The sequence below is a fragment of the Orcinus orca genome, chromosome 3 (genome assembly GCF_937001465.1).
Source record: "Orcinus orca chromosome 3, mOrcOrc1.1, whole genome shotgun sequence".
In the NCBI taxonomy this organism is placed as follows: Eukaryota; Metazoa; Chordata; class Mammalia; order Artiodactyla; family Delphinidae; genus Orcinus; species Orcinus orca.
The window spans coordinates 178,780,026-178,797,079 of NC_064561.1; the positions used below are offsets into that span (position 1 = coordinate 178,780,026).

General features: G+C 47.2%; 1 protein-coding gene across 1 annotated transcript in view; it reads right to left on the reverse strand.

The window, feature by feature from the left end:
• The window catches only part of ADCY2 (adenylate cyclase 2), a 433,799-nt gene that overhangs the window by 21,593 nt on the left and 395,152 nt on the right, over positions 1-17,054 (reverse strand). The window contains exons 20-22 of the mRNA XM_004274498.4: positions 12,624-12,782; positions 2,749-2,895; positions 919-1,026 (exon numbers count right to left, since the gene is read on the reverse strand). Coding sequence (XP_004274546.1) covers positions 919-1,026; positions 2,749-2,895; positions 12,624-12,782 — 414 coding nt within the window. The remainder of the gene's footprint in view (positions 1-918; positions 1,027-2,748; positions 2,896-12,623; positions 12,783-17,054) is intronic.

The window sequence follows — 17,054 nt, forward strand, 5'->3', positions numbered from 1 at the left end:
CTCTGTCTGAGCAAGCTGCTGCCCCTCTGTCCCTCTCTTGGTTGCCTGTGGGAGGTGGTGGGGTTGGGGGGAAGCTAGACACACGGGGGTCGGGGAATGGCTGAGCTCTTCCTCTCCTTGGGGGAATCCAACCACCTCCAGCAAGCTGTGCTCTGGTAAGTTTCATCCCTCTGTGCTGCACCCACCACCTCTGCCCTGTGTCAAACAAGCCAGTGCCCGTCAGGGAGCCCACTGTCCCGAGGGGAAAGGGGTCTTGTTATTGACCCACAAGTTAACAAACCATATCTAGGGACTTCCCTGGTGGTCCAGTGGTTAAGACTTTGTGCTCCCAATTCAGGGGGCACGGGTTTGATCCCTGGTCGGGGAACTAAGATCCCACGTGCCACATGGCATGGCCAAAAGAGAAACAAAAACAAAGTATATCTACACACACACACACACACACACACACACACACAGAGAGAGAGAGAGAGAGAAACAAAACACAACATAACAGAAAACCCCCCTCAAAAACCCTGGTTGATTGAAGATACTCAATTTTGACCAAATCACATTTCAACCAAATTTCTGGGTGGTCAGCATGTTTTTGACCACGTTGTTTTAAATCAAAAGACCAGGAGTCCTCCCATAATGAGTCACCTTTAAATAAACAGCTCTAATCAACTTTCTTGTATATTTATCTGGTATCAAGCAGCTACCAGACTGCTTGTTTTTTTTCTACCTTGTCTGCCAGAGAAAGAAGTTTTGTGAACAGACCCTCAGAAGCCTCCAGAATTCTCATCTTTTCTCATGAGACCTTAATCACTGAGGTCAGGGTTGTGCCTGCAATTCAGTGTATGGGTCACTGTTTTGGTCCCAGGATGACCTGTGGGCAGAGCTCAGGCTCACGTGTGCTGGGTGTGGCTGACACGTGTGTACCTGGGCGTGCTCCTGGCTGGGTACGGCACTCAGACCCGTCGCCGCCATGTACGTGCTGCCGATGGTCTTGATCTTTTCAACTCCACTGAACTTTGGCTTGGACAGCAGCTGGGGGGCAATGACAGTCACACAGTTACTCAGTCGGCTGCTGACCCAAGGCCAAGCATTTTCTAGAGACATTCTCAAATCCTAGTTCAGTCACAGGAACATGATACTGATTATTCACCCTTCGACCTTGGGCATCGTGGGGAAAGAACACTTCATGCGTCTCACAAAGGGCATGTACTTGGAAAGATATGCAGTATAACGATTTACTTCCAGTTAACATGAATTACCTTTTAGAATTTGCTAGTGAAGGAAACAGGATAAATTATGATGCGAGTGATAATGGCCTCAAATAAACTTCCCCACTCTGTGTTTGAAAGGTCTAAATATAAAATCATGATTCAGAGAGTGAGGTCTTCCCTGCATGGTGAGGGTGAATTATGACCAACTGTAGTGCTGAGGATTAACTTTTGCCCTCTGAAAACCTGGAGTGGAGGGAATAAATGGCCCCTCTCATCAGCCCTGACCCTAATATTTCTTGCCCCAGTTTCTGGCACCAGTAATCAGTTTCCTACTGGGGTCCTCCTCATCTACTACATTAGACCGTGGGGTGGGATGGAGGAAAGGTAAAAATAAGAAGCTGTAGGAAAGGGAAAGACTGGATGGAGAGAGCAAATGAAGGAAACGCTGGAAGGTTCTGTATCTGCTCAGCAGGACAAAGGTACGAACAGAAGACTGGGAACATCTTCTAGACCCTTCCTTGGTACTCCTGCTTTCAGAGGAGATTCGCTCAAGATCACATGTCAGAGAATCTGAGATAAGTGAGCAAATCCCATGATCACATCTCCATGAGCAATCCAACCTGAAAGAATGGTCACTAGTGCTAGAGAGCATTTATTTTACCGAGGGGCAGCTGGAGGAAATGTGCCAACATTTTTCACTGTGAACCCTGCACAACAGTGAAAATCTCTACTTGTCATTACTTCACCATGAGTCTTGAGTCAACCTCATGGTGACAGTGGTGGTAGCAGAGAAATGCACAGGTCCCACAAGACATTTAGAAGGTTGGCCTGAAACCATCATATTATATAATTTCATCACTGTGTTTCAAAATTCCATCAATCATGATGAACGTATGTTCACTGATGTCAATTTTCCTATATTTGCGAAATATTGTTAAAAATGGTAAAACAACAATATCTTTCAAACCAGAGGTCTGTTTGTTCTTACTAGAAAACAAAGTGCATTGTTTCCTTTGTAGGCAGAAAATTGAAAATTGACACCTATTCCAATACCTAAGATGTACACTTTGTCCCTTCTAAAATATATTCTACCACATTCATATTGCTTTTTCAATAATAAAGCATGCCAGCCATGTACAATTCAAATTGATATCTGACATAGACCTTGGAGTTTGCACAGACACACATGCAAATAAGCTACTATCTTTTTTATGTATAAAGAGATGGGCAAGTATTTTCCTTGGAGTTCAAGCCTTTCAAGAAAATTCATGGGCATGCTGGAGAGAGATTTTATGGAACAGATTTTGGTAGTTGTTGATAGAAATCATATTAGCTTTAAAAATAATATGTGTTTGCCTCACCAAAATTAGTCAGTGACCTAAATAGAGCAGAAAAGCTTAATGCCAACCACCAGAAATTTTGTCAAAGGACAAGTTTTAAGCTATGCTGCCATGATGTTGGACTAACTTCAAATGTGCCAGTCCAGAGGAACGCCAAAGGATGGGACTGGGGCCAGCCCTGCCCATCAAGGGTAAGTACGTACATCGTCAAAGTCGGCAATGATCTCGTTTAGGAGCCGAAGGCATTCCAAGCCCTCCTTGTTCACATCCGATTCTGTATAGAATTCTTTGAAATCCGGGATGGAGGCAAACATGACGCAGACACAGTCATAGGACTGGTGGTATAAATCCTGCCCAGGAGAAAAGGAAGAGCTGAGCACTAGGAAAACTTTTAAGCAAACATGCTCCTAATGGAAGTGTTTCTTTACGTTAAGACTGGTAAAGAAATCACCCAGGGTCCACTCCACCTGCTCCACCCTGGTCCCAGGCCCATTTTAGGCACTGGCCATTGATCACAGATGAAGGCTTCTAGGGAGCTGGATGCAGGCTCAGAATCGTCAACACCGCACTCCCACTGTCACTACCAGTTAGTATGAGGTGCCCTTCCGGTTACCCCTCTCTGCCATCTCTATCGTAGACAATGACAAGAGACCATAGACTTCTCACTTAGGAAAAAACAACAACAACATTCTTTTAACAACTAAAGGGAAACAAAACGATTTCCTAAGCTACTATATTGTCCTAAAGTGACTCATTATGGCTACATTCTTTGGATTGGAGGCATCATGAATTTTCCTCTTCAGCCTGTCCTGAAAGGAGCAGATGAAACTCATCATGTTACTTCTGAATTACACCAGAGAGAACTAGTGAAATTCCTCAGACTACTTATTCTATTGTATTAGACACCAGAAATATTTGCTCGGGATTTCCTTTTGTTTTTAAATAGACTAGAGTCTAAACTAAAAGTCTAAACTTTTAGTGAGGAAAATTACAATGTCTTGTAAATACAATTTCAAGGTGTTTCCACACATAATTTTCCCCAGCATATAGTGAAACCTTCAAGTTCAGTGGAGATTTCTTATAGGAAGCGTTATTATGTGGGCATGGGGGCTGGTCCTGGGAGGGAAGATCTGCTCTCTCACTGGTGCTGGTACATCAGGGCCCTTGGATGGCCTGTCCCGGGCAGAATGGCCAGGCGCCAATGTGGGCACACTGCATCATGGGAAACACTCCCTCCACCAGAAAACGTGAGGAGAGTTCTGTCACACAAGATGGCGACCTCTGAGTGGAGGAAAGAAAGCTAGCGGCTGATGTTTCCTGTGTGCCTGGCAGAGGGAGAGAATCTACCCTGCATGGATGTTACCAGTGTGCTCTGCTCTCTGTGGCACTCAGATGAATCCCTTAGCAGGGAGTGAGCACTTCAACAGCACCATAACTCCAAGGTTTGGTGGCCTCTCAGAAAAACCATTCTTCCTCCGCTGACGTCTCATGACACACACATCGGGGCAATGGCAACCCACGGCAGGTCACAACCACTTCCTGGGAAAGACAGACTTGTGTCATCTTCCTGTTCTCAGGGCCAACCACCTGGTAGTGCCTTCTGCTACTGCCTTACAATCTCTATAAAATACATGAACAATAGAATCAAGGTTTTTCTTTTGTATTCTGCTCCCCATATGGTTGATTTGGTTCTTGGTGCAGACCTGTGCTTCCTCTCTCTGAAAAGTTGTTTTTGTGAACACTCATATCCTCAGAAGACGACCTGTGGAATGTATGATTGCCAAGCTTAGGTTCCAGTAATGCTGACCCAGCCAGGGTGTCAGGGTAACAGGGGAGAGAAAAGCCCCTAGACGCCTCTTCTAGTTAAAAAGGGCAGTTTCATAAAAGTAGTATAAACTCCACTGACTTCTCTACTCTTAAGGAAAAGGGGTACATCTAGCAAGGCAAGGGTATATTTTCTGTACCCTGCATTTCTCCACTGTCTGCTGACATCAGCCAGAGTGACCATCTGGGGAATGATGATGATGACAAGAATACACACAATAATCACCAGCACTGACTGAGTGCCCACTGCATGCCAGGATGCCCACCCCTCTGAACTCTCCACCAGCATTAACTTGCCCCTGACTACAATCCTAGGAGGCTGGTATTTTTATTCTCAATCTACAGATGAGGAAACTGAGGCACAGAACAGTTACATTACTTTCCCAAGGTCACAGTTACCAAGTCTGATGCAGAGGTCACTCTTATAAATGCTACACTTTATGCTTTACCCTGCATTTCCTGGATGACCACAGAGTGTGCTGCCTGGACTTGGGGCAGCATGGGGTCCCGTACCACTTGTAGGTCATGTCACTTTGCCTTTTTCCTTTCCCCTAGGGTCTTTAAGGGTATCTGGGGATGGGAGATAAGGAAATGCAAGACTGAACTGACTGAAAGTTTGGATATGAGGGCTGATTTTAACCACACTGGTTTGGAGTCTAATAAAACATCTTCAGGTTGACACTCAAAATTGTCCTCTGAACTCTTGCCCCAGAACACCTAGGTTGTTGGAGCTGGAAGAGGTCTGATGGGTCATTTAATTCCATGGTCTTCTAATAGGAATGCCTAGGAGAGTCACCAATGGGGCTTTCAAGAAGGTGACACCTGGGCCACCCAATGACCAACTGAACCTTGCCCCTGGAGTGGGCTCCAAGCATGTGCATCTTTTTGTAAAGCTCTATGAGTTTTCCTGCTGTGCAGCCTTGATTAAGAATCACGGGACAAATGAGGAATCGTTAAGTCAGGGGAGTTTGGTGACACACCAAGGCTCCCACGGACTTAGGGACCAGGACTAATCTCTGGAGTCCTGGTCTGGCACTCCACAGGCCATGAGTGCTACTGGGGCCTTGGACTGCAAAATGCTTACCCACCCTCTTTGACAAATGGGTCACTTGGAGCTTTGAGGAAACACCAAGGGTGAGTGGGGATTTCTGACTCCCTAGCTCCTGGCTCAGGGCTTCCACAGGGCTACGCTTGAGAATCAGGGAAACTTGACAAATGGGAAGCTTTACAAATTCACTAGAGCTAATGAAACATGCAGGGCTTAGAGCCATACCCTAAACTCATGAGAGGTTCCCTCAGGTCTTTGGGTTGCGCTTGGGGCCAGAGAGAACCACAAGCTCATTGGCTGACGACCCGAGCTTATCTTATACTTCCAGAGGATCTGGGGTGAGGGTAGGGCAGGTAGGAAGCCTTGGAGGAGATTTTGGAATTCAGGGTCTAGCACGGGTGACCCTTGTCCAGAACATAGCTGCCAACAAGAATCTCGCTGAGCTTTAGAAGTGGAAGCTTAGATGCCATTTCAACATTCACTCACATGTAGCCATTCTGCAAAACAAGCTCAAGTTATGGCAAAATCATCACAAAGCAGCTGCATTTCTGTGCGCACTGTCTTTTGCAGTTTATTGAGCGGGACTTCAGTTCTTTCCCAACTCTGGATGAAAACTTGGGACAACCCCATGACTCTTCTTGTCATTCTCAGGTAACAGGAGTCCTCTCATCAATAATTTAAGGGTCCAATCTAACGAGAAGTCAGAACTCAGACCCCAGTGGAATGCGTGGCTTTTCTCCTTCCCCAGTGTGGGCCTGCTGGGTGGTGGAGGAGTGTCTGCAGGGTGGGAAGGGGGCACGGTTGGCTTCTACTCTCTCTCTCCTCCTCATGCTTCTGGTCTGACCCTCCCCAGCTGCCTAGCCCAGTTTTCCAAAGCACCCAGGGGTGGAGAACAGGGGAAGAAAGAAGGGTCTGTTGGAGGAGGGACGCGTTCCATTAACTACATCATGCTCCCAGGGAACTTAAACCTGGTGGACAGTTTCATGGGTTATCTGAAGACTCTCTGTCACTTCCCCCCAACACGGGACATCCTGCCAAGGTTCTCTTGATGTGGACCACGCACTCCGCTCCTACTTGTGACTACTCTCTCTGCCCCGGGCTTTCTGGTTAGTCTTCTAGCTTCTCTGCTGGGGCCCATTCCCCACTCTAAGCAGCTTTTCAAAACAGGATCTAAAATGACCCCATGCCAACTGTTTTTCTCTGGCTTGGTCCCTGGAAACATTCAGCAGGCTTTGCCCTCCCAAACCCTCATAGTCCTATTACATCCCCACCTGCAGCCCCCAACTCTCTTGGGCCAGACACTCCAATAAGCCCCTGCCCTCTGCATTCAGGAAACTACATGTCATCTGTGTCCCCCAGATGGAGTTGCTGCCCCAGGACCACGTAGGGGCCCAAGTCATAGGTACACATCCCAAGCTGAGTGGTTATGGTCTATTTATGAGGCAAGAGGTAAAGGGAGGATTCCCCATGTCCCTCTAGAAGAGGGCTCGCTTCTCACTATATTCTGTCCCAAATCCCTCTTCCAACCTCTACTCTCCCAGCCCTCGTGTCCCTGAGAGTGAAGGATCGCGAGTTGTGTAGCTCTTGCATTTGTAAATTCTGCACACTGTTTAGCACCCCCTTTGGAATATGACACCTACTGTCTCTTGGTGTCATGGGCTGACATTCACTTTAGCGTGCTGTTACATAGACACACAGGCACGCACAGCCCCCCATGAGGGCCTGCCAGGTACCAGGCTTCATAGCAGGTAATGGGGTCACAGAGACGGACAATGCAAGCCCTGCTCTAAGGAGCTTAGAGTCTAGTTGGAGGGAGAGCGCAAACACAAGGACAGGAAGACAAAGTGTGATTGGTGCTGCTTGCACGCAGGTGTGGAGACGTCTGCTTGGTGTGCCCGAGGAAGTTGCCGGAACTTGCCACTCGCTGGGGCTCCAAACTCCGGGACCAGCGCGTTCTCCTGCTGACTCAGGCCATACTGAGGAGGCCATAGTGATCCTCCCACCTTTCACATCCCCCCTCAGTCCCCAGTTGTCAGCTAACGCCTAATTTATTCAGGGGAGTCAGATCATTAGAAAGCACAAAAGCATCTCTGAAGACCTGTGGCTTTCTAGCCTGACTCTGTAAGGAATGCGTTGAGGGAGCTGCCTGGGTGTTGGGAGGTTAGCTGAGAAGGGGGAGCGTTTGTGTGCCTGGCAAACTCCCCTGTACCCGCACTGACATCTGTGTCTTGTTTTGATCAAGCCTCAGCTCTCCCGTAGCGAGGCTGCGCGGCTCAGAATCACACATAACCCCGACCACCGGGGACTCGGCAAAGGGTCGACAAAATGCAGTCTTTTCAACAAGTGACCAAAGCTGCCTGGGACATCTGTTCAAGGGACCTTTCTGACATGTTCCTGCCAAAACACAGCCATCTGGAGAGTAGGCTTTGTCAACCAGCGGGCTCTGTCTGGGCCACAGAGCTCTGTACCAGGGTCTGAATGGCTTGAGGGCCTGGACCTGGTCAGGACAGTCAGCAGCTGGTGGAGAAGCTTGAGGATGTTTTGAGTAAAACCAGTGCCCTGGGGGAGGAAGAAGAGGGGCTCACAAAGGTGGACACAGCAGCTCTCTGCCCACAGGCCCGGGACACAGGTGCAGGGAACAGTTTTAAATCGAAATAAAAGATCTTTCCAGAATTATTGTGATTAAATCATTCTTTACTCTGTATTTCTGAAGGAAAACGAGTTTCCTCTGTATGTGCATGCGGCGGGTAGGAGAATCAAAAGGCTCTTTGTGAACATGGGTCCTGGCCAAGGTCATAGGTCATGTTTCCAAGGAATGTTCCAGAAAACCATGGAACATTAACCATTACTGTGGGACTGAAAGCCACACTCCTGTCTACCGCATGCTCTAAAAATAACCCCGGTCCAGCCTCTGCATTCAGAAGCCATGAGTGCTCAGCCCACACCACAGAGAAGGAGCGAAGGAGGTGAGGCCATCAGATGAGGGTACAGCGCAAAGCGATTACGTGAGTTTTGCTGTCCACGCTAGTCAGGCCCTGAAAAGCTGTGGGAAGGCGCCTCCCGTGACAGATATTGATAAGTTCCAGGAGGCAGTGTTCTCAAGTTTTGCATAAGTTTGCGATATTTGCTTCAAAGATGCCTAAAATTGAGTGTTTCCTGAATGCCAGGCACTGCTCTAAAAGTTTTGCATGCGTTATCGTTTTTGAAATTAGTTATAGCCTCTGTGAGGGTGGAGCCCGAGGTCCCACAGCTAAGAAGTGCTAGGCCCGGGACAAGCGCTTTGCTCTCAATGGCCAAGCAGGGCCCAGCGGGTAAGGAAAGCTGGCCGGGGCCCAGGAACCCCTCTCATCCCAGCATTGGCTGTGCTCTGTCACGCCCAGTTTGGGTCTGGAATCCTCCAGAAATAATTCTCTTCCAGGATCCGCGTGTTTGACGATGGGCAGAACTTTCCCTCGCAGAAGCATTAGGGAAGGAGACAGGGGGAGGGAGGGAGGGAGAGAGAGAGAGAGCACGCGCGCGTGCATGCAGGGCGCATCTATACGGCCCTGACAGTGAGGGGGGCCAGCAGCCTGGACCATGTCCACGCTATTAAACAGAGGAGGTCAAACACCTCAGCCTGCCTGGCCTGGGATCACAAGCTTAGGATGACACATCCCCAGGTCAGGGAAGTGGGTTCTTTTGCCCAGGGGACAGGAAGGGCTAACTGTGACAGAAGGTAGGCATCCAGCCTGTCAGGAAGTCTGAGGGATGGGGCAGAAGTCTGCCATGCACTCAAAGGAGCCTCTTGGTAATAACCTGGTTATAAGCATTTTGGAAAAAAAAACCCAAAACAAAACCGTCCTTTCTGAGACTCATGGTGGGAGCCCTCAGAACCTTTATGCAGGGGGCTAGGGGCTGTCCTTCTCCTTCAGACCCTTTATGGGGCTTCTCGTCTGCACTCAGGATTCCCTATGAGGACCAGAGCAACAGACTCTCCTTCACCACCGGTCTGATCTTGAGCAGCGACTGGGCGGCATCTCTGTCCCGCTGAGCAGACGTCAGGCTGCCCTGACCGCAGGCTGCCCGATGGGGCCCGCTGTAATTTTTTAATCTCCAACAGTTACAGTGGCTGCTTGAGTAGCTCCCTCCCCTCCCCAAATATTTAACCTAACCAGCAAAAACTGGCAGTAAAATCTGGAAAGTCACAGCCCAGGGGAGTTCTGTGTTGTCTGATGAAATACAAAGACTTTTGCAGCCCACAGTTGTGCAGAATGAAGAGATCGTTTCAAGGACGGTCTCATCGGTCTGATGCCCCCGATGTAAGATTCAGTGTGTGTCGCTCTACCCTCCTGAGCCATGTGAGGTCAGCAGCTAGAAAGTGCAACTCTAATGACGTCCAGGGTATCGGGGTTCCTAAGCGAAAACCGGAGACCTCTAATATGCAATAAGGGAACTTGCAGCTGTTTGTGGCAGTAAGCGTTTGAAAAGCTTTGGAACTGAGCTCCTGTTCATTTTCCTATGGGAAAATGAGGCTGCCTGGGTCAGGGGTGTGTTTCCTGAATGAAGGAATAAGCTGGGAGCTTGGGGAATGGGTGCTGACTGTCTGCGGGGGAAATCATTTTAGCGCCTAAGTCAGGTTCACGTGCACACACAGGCGTGATGTGGCCATGGACGAAGCCCCCAAGGAATTCACCTTCTTGATCTGACAGATGAGGCAACAGAATCCAGAGCTGATTTCAACGAAACGCGCTGATTCCTACTTTGTCTCCGAAAAGTTCCCAAACTGCCGGCGCAGTGAGGTGGTGCCTGTTCCAGGGTTCAAGCCCACCGGGTGGTGCTGCCCTGACGCTGCAGCCTTCCTCACGGACCCCACGTGGGCGGTGAAGGCTGTAGAAGACGCTGTGTGTGTTCTTAAACTCGCAGCACTGATGAGGAAACTTGGAGGGAACTGTCACTCCTATCTTGGGAGCACCCATGACGTGCTAGTCGCAGAAGGGTCACTGGCCTGGCACACAGTAGGGCCACTCGGTAAGTGGATGAGTCCATTGGTGCTTTGGTGCTGCCTGCCCACCAGGTATGTCCCACCTGCATGGATGTGGGACTCCGGGTCCTGCTCTATCAAATGCCCACCTCAGCTGGAGGGACGGATGCTCAGTGTGACATGTAACATCCCACACTCTACCTAAGAATTGTGCAAAGTAAAGCACAATTCCCCTTTGACTCAAGGGGAGACGGGGCTCAGGCTGGGGAAGTAGCTCACATTACCATGACAGAAAATGCTGGGACAAAGGTTCAAGCCCATGCTGTCCACCTGTGGGTTTCACTCTACATCCCCATCTGCTTTTCCTTATGATTTCCAAAGGGGCAACTGTGTTCAGAGGCCTGCTTAGAATGAGTCAAGCAAACAGGAATGAACAGAGAGAACAGACGATTCCCCTGGTCTGGCCTAGGGAGACGTCAGGAGGGGGCAGAAGAGGTCACCAAGTGCTGTAGGGCTGAACCCGGGGCCTCTTAAGGTCTTGAACGAAGCACTGTCCTGTCATCTGGACAGAAGTAGCCCCTTGAAGCCTGGAATGGTCTTTTTCTCCCCCTCTACAGCCTTCATCTGTCTGCCAGTTTCTAGCACTTTCTTTTCTGGTTCAGAAGTCACTTGCTCACAGTGGTGGACTTTCTGGACTCCTGCATTTACGCAGTTAGCACCTTTGGAGACAATAGGATTCTGTCCCCTCCTGGGCCGGTTCATCTCTGTAACTAGGCCCAGCACCAGCCTGACCCAGGGCAGGGGCAACAGATGAATTTATAACCTGAATTAGCACCTAGACATATAGACACAAACAAGCTCTTAAACTGCTAATGAAAACAGATGGTTCCTTTTTAATAGATGTAATGATTTCACTGTCTGTGACCAAGAGGTAAATAAGTTGCTGAATAACCTACTGAAAGCAGAAAACACCAGGAGAAGAAATAGAGAAGTGAATGGTGGGACCTGCTGGGGCCCCTGGACTGGCTCACCATGCCTAGCATGCTTCCAGAAAGACCAGAGTGATAAGGTCCAGTCCCTGCCCACCACCTGGCACTTTCTTCTCAATGTCAACTTTAACTATGTTACAGATAAATACCGTTCCAAGCCTTCTCACTTGGCTGCTCTGTGCAACAGTGTCATCAAAGTTCAGCTTATCTACTAACGAGTTCATCCATCTACAGGTTTCCGGATCCCTCATCCATTCCCAATCCTCACTGAACATTTCCTGAGAACGGGGATTGCACCTCATACATCTCTGAAACTCCACAGCACCAAACACAGGTCATTCACTCAGCGGGTGCTCAAATGCATGTTTCTTAAATTAACAGAGTCCCACTGTAGATACATCTGCTGACTCTTGTAATTTAGTTACATTAAAGAAAATTCATGACATTTCATTTCATAAGCCAATTCAGCATTGAAACAACATGCCAATCTCTCCAACTCTAGTTAAATATCCATTCCTTTAGATGCTCCACGAAATTCCCTTTTCTATCCATTCAAATGGGTGGTCTCAAGTCTTTGATCTGTCCTTGTGTGGCTAACTCCTAAATTCTATCTCATACCTTTGAAATTCTAAGACCCTTAAAAGGCTCTCAGGGAAGTCATGAACCATGGAACAGTGGAGTGTGGGATGCATGGTGTGATTTTTGCTTCTTGATTTGGCCTTGATGGCATGCTGGTAAGGAAGCGTCCTCCCACACTAGGCAGAGGGTGGTGACCCCCTTTGTGACATATTTGGAACCCCAGTGCCTCATATTGTACGTTCAGAACTTTACATGATTGGGGAAGAAAAACTAGGAAGAATGAATCAACTTCATGCTAAGATGTTCATAGGCGAGTCTAACTCACTATTCTCAGTTGATCTCTATACGGCCAGTCAATATACTCTTGAAAATGGACACGTTCAGGCCAATGTCGAGTATTTTGAACACTGACATGTTTGAAGTGCCACAGGCCTCTAGGTCACTGCCAAGAGCTTTTGGTCCTCACCAGCGCACGCCCTTCCCTGGCCAGCAGCCCCGCCTCTCCCCATCAACCCCGCCTCTCTTCACCAGCCCCGCCCCTCCCCATCAGCCCCACCTCTCCCCATCAGCCCAGCCTCTCCCCATCGGCCCCACCTCTCTCCACCAGCCCAGCCTCTCCCCATCGGCCCGCCTCTCTCCACCAGCCCAGCCTCTGCCCTTCAGCCCAGTCTCTCTGACCTCATTCTTCAGGCTCCTGGCCAGGAAGTGCTCAGCCACGTGTGCAGGGAGCACGTTCTCCAGCAGCACGCGGTTCAAGTTCTCCATGGTTTCTATCTCCTCTCGCTCTTTTTTGAACTTGTTCTTCCATAAGAAGTCTAACCTACAGTAATATTCATTCTGTTACAAGAGGACACAGAGGTAAAGAAACAATAGGCATCTTGTCCTGCCAGAGAGTGGAGGTTTTAAAGAGAAAATAAAAAGAATGAAACAAACCTAAAAAAGAACCCCCCCCCCCACAAACGGAATTGTCACCCTCCCTACCAAGCCCTCAGTTGCCCCCAAATGTCTCTCATTTCACCCTCCAACATGGATTTCCAAAATGCAAATTTGGGAAAGAACCAGCCTCAGAAACAGAGAAAATAGCTATACTGAAGCCTTGAAAGACAAAAATGACATGAAAGCTTCTTACATAGTCATGTTAATAAATGGTGGCTTGAATTATTTTTTGAAAAGAGCTGTGATAGAATATAAATAATGAATAAAAGAAAAATGGAAAATATTTTAGTAGAGAGAGTGCATTGTTTCATGATTTGCATTTAAAAAATAATAGTGTTCATTTGTGGCAGTTTGCCTTTAACAGCTGAAAATCAGTTTTCCTCTACCACAAATTATGTAATTAAGTATACAGTGAAAAGCATGTGTTTTTTTCATTTGGGATTGCACTGTACTGAGAGAATGACATTATATTTAGACAAAAGTTCATTTTGATATAATTTAATTAAGATGGTGCCTGCTAGTAAAAAACATATGTGTTCATGCTTTATAATGTATTAAAATTCAATGTTTTTAAAAATCAGCTGTTATTAACATTGGAGAAATAGGCCCGTTTACTGTCACAGGGTCTCTTTGGTTTGTCATCATTTTGTATCTGCTCTGATGTATATAATTTAATATAATGAAATAGCCTGGAATGAATCTTCCTGTAACGGAAGGGCCTAATAGAGAGAGTGTATTTCAGCACAGATAGTAATTATTGACAAATACATGCAAAGAAGAACTAAATGGAGGGAGTATGTTTTATTGGTTTGCTTAGCTATACCCATGACAGCACGAAGCAAAACAAAACACACGCAAATGGCCTCTCATGCACAGACTGCAATTTCAAAAAATAATTCACCGTTTGAAACCTGAAAGCACAATGCTCATTCACTGAAATTAGGTTTGCTTCAAACTAGGTATGATATATTCAAAAACTACTCCACCTCCTCTGGGGAGGCACTTATTTTTAGCTCATGTAACAAGACATTTTTTTTTAAAAGATTACAAAAGAGATCGTTTAAAAGTTTGCTTATATTAAAGTTTTACATTACGGACACATTTTCCACATTCTGTGTTTATAGAAATCATGCTATGCACGTACTGGAAAAGGCCTCTCCCTTGGAGAACAGATTATTTATTTAGATATTTTGTGGGGGGATAAACTAGTGGTGTGGCCGGGATTAAACTAAAATAACAGAAGCAATCTACGGTGGTGGCCTCGAGAAGACACAGGTATACACCGAAGACCAGATAAAAGTGAAACATGAGATGAAGCCGTGGAGCCAGCTGAGGCAGGCAGCAAGCCCAATCCGTGGAAGTTTGAAAGGTTTTCGTAAGGCTCGTGAAGAGTCGCTCAGGTTTTCTGAGGGACTGCTACTGCACCACGTGCAAGCATCCTTTAAGTCTCCCACTAAAGGAATCGGAGCCCTTTGGGACCAGCTACACTGGACTGAGAGTGACCTTCTGACAAATCTTTCCCCCTCACCTCCCCAACCAGTGCAGTCTGCTGCAGAACCCTTGCCTTGAGGCGCAAGGACCTTAAAAACTCATGTGCAGTCCCCCAAAGGAAGACAAATGTTTTTATCCCAAACCAGTTGTAATGGACTTAATCATGTCGCCAAAAAGATCGTTCCAAGTCCGAACCCCGGTATCTGTGTCTGTGACATCTCTGGAAATAGGGTCTCGGCAGATGTAATGAACTTAAGGATCATCCTGGATTTAGGGTGGGCTGTAAATCCAATGACTGATGTCCTTACAGGAGAAAAGAGAGGGAGATTTGACACAGAGACCCAGGGAGGCTGCGTGAGGAGATCCAGCCAGGGGTGGGGAGAGCTGCTTCCTCCGGGACCCTGACTCAGGGCGGGAAAGCGCTCTAAGGACTTTGTGACACTTCAACTAAAACAGCAGCCCTGCTCCATGACCTCCAGTCCTCACATCACCTCCCATCTCTCAGATTCCATCTGGGGCTACTCCCCAAATGCTTAGGGGCCCAGATTCCACTCAGATGTGGAATCATGAGCTCTGGCGTGATGGGAGAGAGAACAGGAAGAGTCTTGAGAGGGTGTCCAGGCTGCGTCTGGGACCCCAGCAACCCTGACTGCTGTGTTTCACGTCCTACCACAGCCTCGAGGGCGTCTCGTGCTTTGTCTACTTCTGAAAAGTACCTGAGGAACTGGGCTTACACCTTTCTGTGTGGACAGAAGTGGTCTCTGGGCAGGGGTGCAGGCAGCATGTGATTCCACTTTCTCTGGGATCCTCAACTGTCGCGCACAAGGACCTCGGCCTCACTCTCAGGCACTAGGTTGCCGCTGCCCGGTTCCATACTCTGAATGAGCCCACCTAGGATGCAGACCCTTGATGGCAGGGGGCTGCCCTTTAAACCTGGGTGAAATACAGGGGACCTTTCTCTGTCAAAAGAGGCCCTTGAGTTGGCTTGCGTTTCTGTCACAAACTAGATTTCAGTACAGAGAGTGGTACTGTACTGTCGCTCTTGTCTAGGATGTGTTATGTTTTCACTAAGGTTTCTGAGATGCCTAGAGCAATATTTAGTATAGTCATTTTCTTAGAAAGCAAGTACATTGCCATCGTTTCACAAATGATGGTCATGGGTCAGGGGAGCCATTAGGACAAATGATAACAAAAATAAGTTGCAAAAAGTCTGTGCTATTATTTAAAACATATTCAGAAAAGAGGTAACTCTGAGGCCATGGATTCTTACAACACTTGACAACCTTATTTCAAATATCAGACATTTGTTTATAATACAGCTGTATTTCCGGAAGGGTGTGCAGAGGCCCTATATCACAGACTTCTCAGTTCTTGTTATCCCAGAAGACTTGGGACCTCAGTAAATCATTCACTGAATGATTTTGGACTGAAGGTCAGCCTTCCGGCTCACCTCTGTATATCCTTGGTTCTAGTTAAAGAGTAACTGTGAACACAATTAATCCTGCAGGGATTACTACTCTTTAGGCCTCTAGATGCACATATTACTTATCATTACACTAGTGACACAAAAGGAAACCGGTACCAGCCCTATCATGTTAAATGAATGCCTGGCCATAATACTGCATACTTTTGATAATTTATTTAAATCATTTAGGGAGTAACTGATCAGTGAGCAGGGATTCGACAACATTTGTGTAGTGGTATTGCCTGTATATTATCTCAGTGATCAATAAAAAAAGTTGGGAGAATTCAATTTGATTCTAGGTAATTAAAATATATTGCTGTGAAGCAATCTGAGTGATCATTCTAGTAGGAGAAACTGCCTAAGAATGCAGAACCTAGCATGTGCCGGGGACAGAGGTGGGGAGGGTGATGGGGGGACCGGGGTGCTCTGAGCTCTGCATCAGGACCACAGCGTAGCTCTAGGGAGATTGGTGAGAGCTGCACTGTGAGCTCCAGGGAAGGATGCCCCTTGCACTTCCCCAGGAAGATGGAAGAGGATGGATGGCATTCCCGGGTGCTGGACTGACTGTCACAGATCTGGTCTCTGCTCTGACTGTGCAATTATTAGCAGCTTCCTCCTGGTGAGAAAGGGAAGGCAGACCCAAACTCCCCAGCTGATAGTTTGCCTCTCAGATAACTGTTTAGAGATGTGTATATAATTTAATTGGCATTGTCTCTTCCCTGGTTATCTCCACATAAATCACTTCTTTGTTTCATGCTATCCATCAAAGAACTTAAAACAAACTTTGGTTGAGGCAGAGCTACCTGGTGTGGGATGAGTCTTTAGTCTTTGGGTGATTGTCCTTGTTTGCAGGCAGAGAAAGAATATTGCCCTTAAAAGTCCTGCACCTACAGGCTCCACGGGGAGGCCAGAAGCGGGCACAGAGCCCGAGGAGGATGTTTCATTTGCATCACAAAATAAAATTTTTGAACAAGGGACCATATTTCTAGGGATAATTGCAAGTGACAGCAGGGATATTTAATGCCCACTTAAAAGAAAAAGAAGCTATATGTTTTGAAATGCAGATGAAAACCCCAGGCAAGGGGACTTTTTTTTCCAATTAGTGTCAGCTATTGAGGGAATACATTGTAGGCTTACAGAAACCTACACATTTATTTTGAGACTTAACAGGAAATTCATTGATTCACACTTCTACTGTTCACAAAATTTGCCTCTTA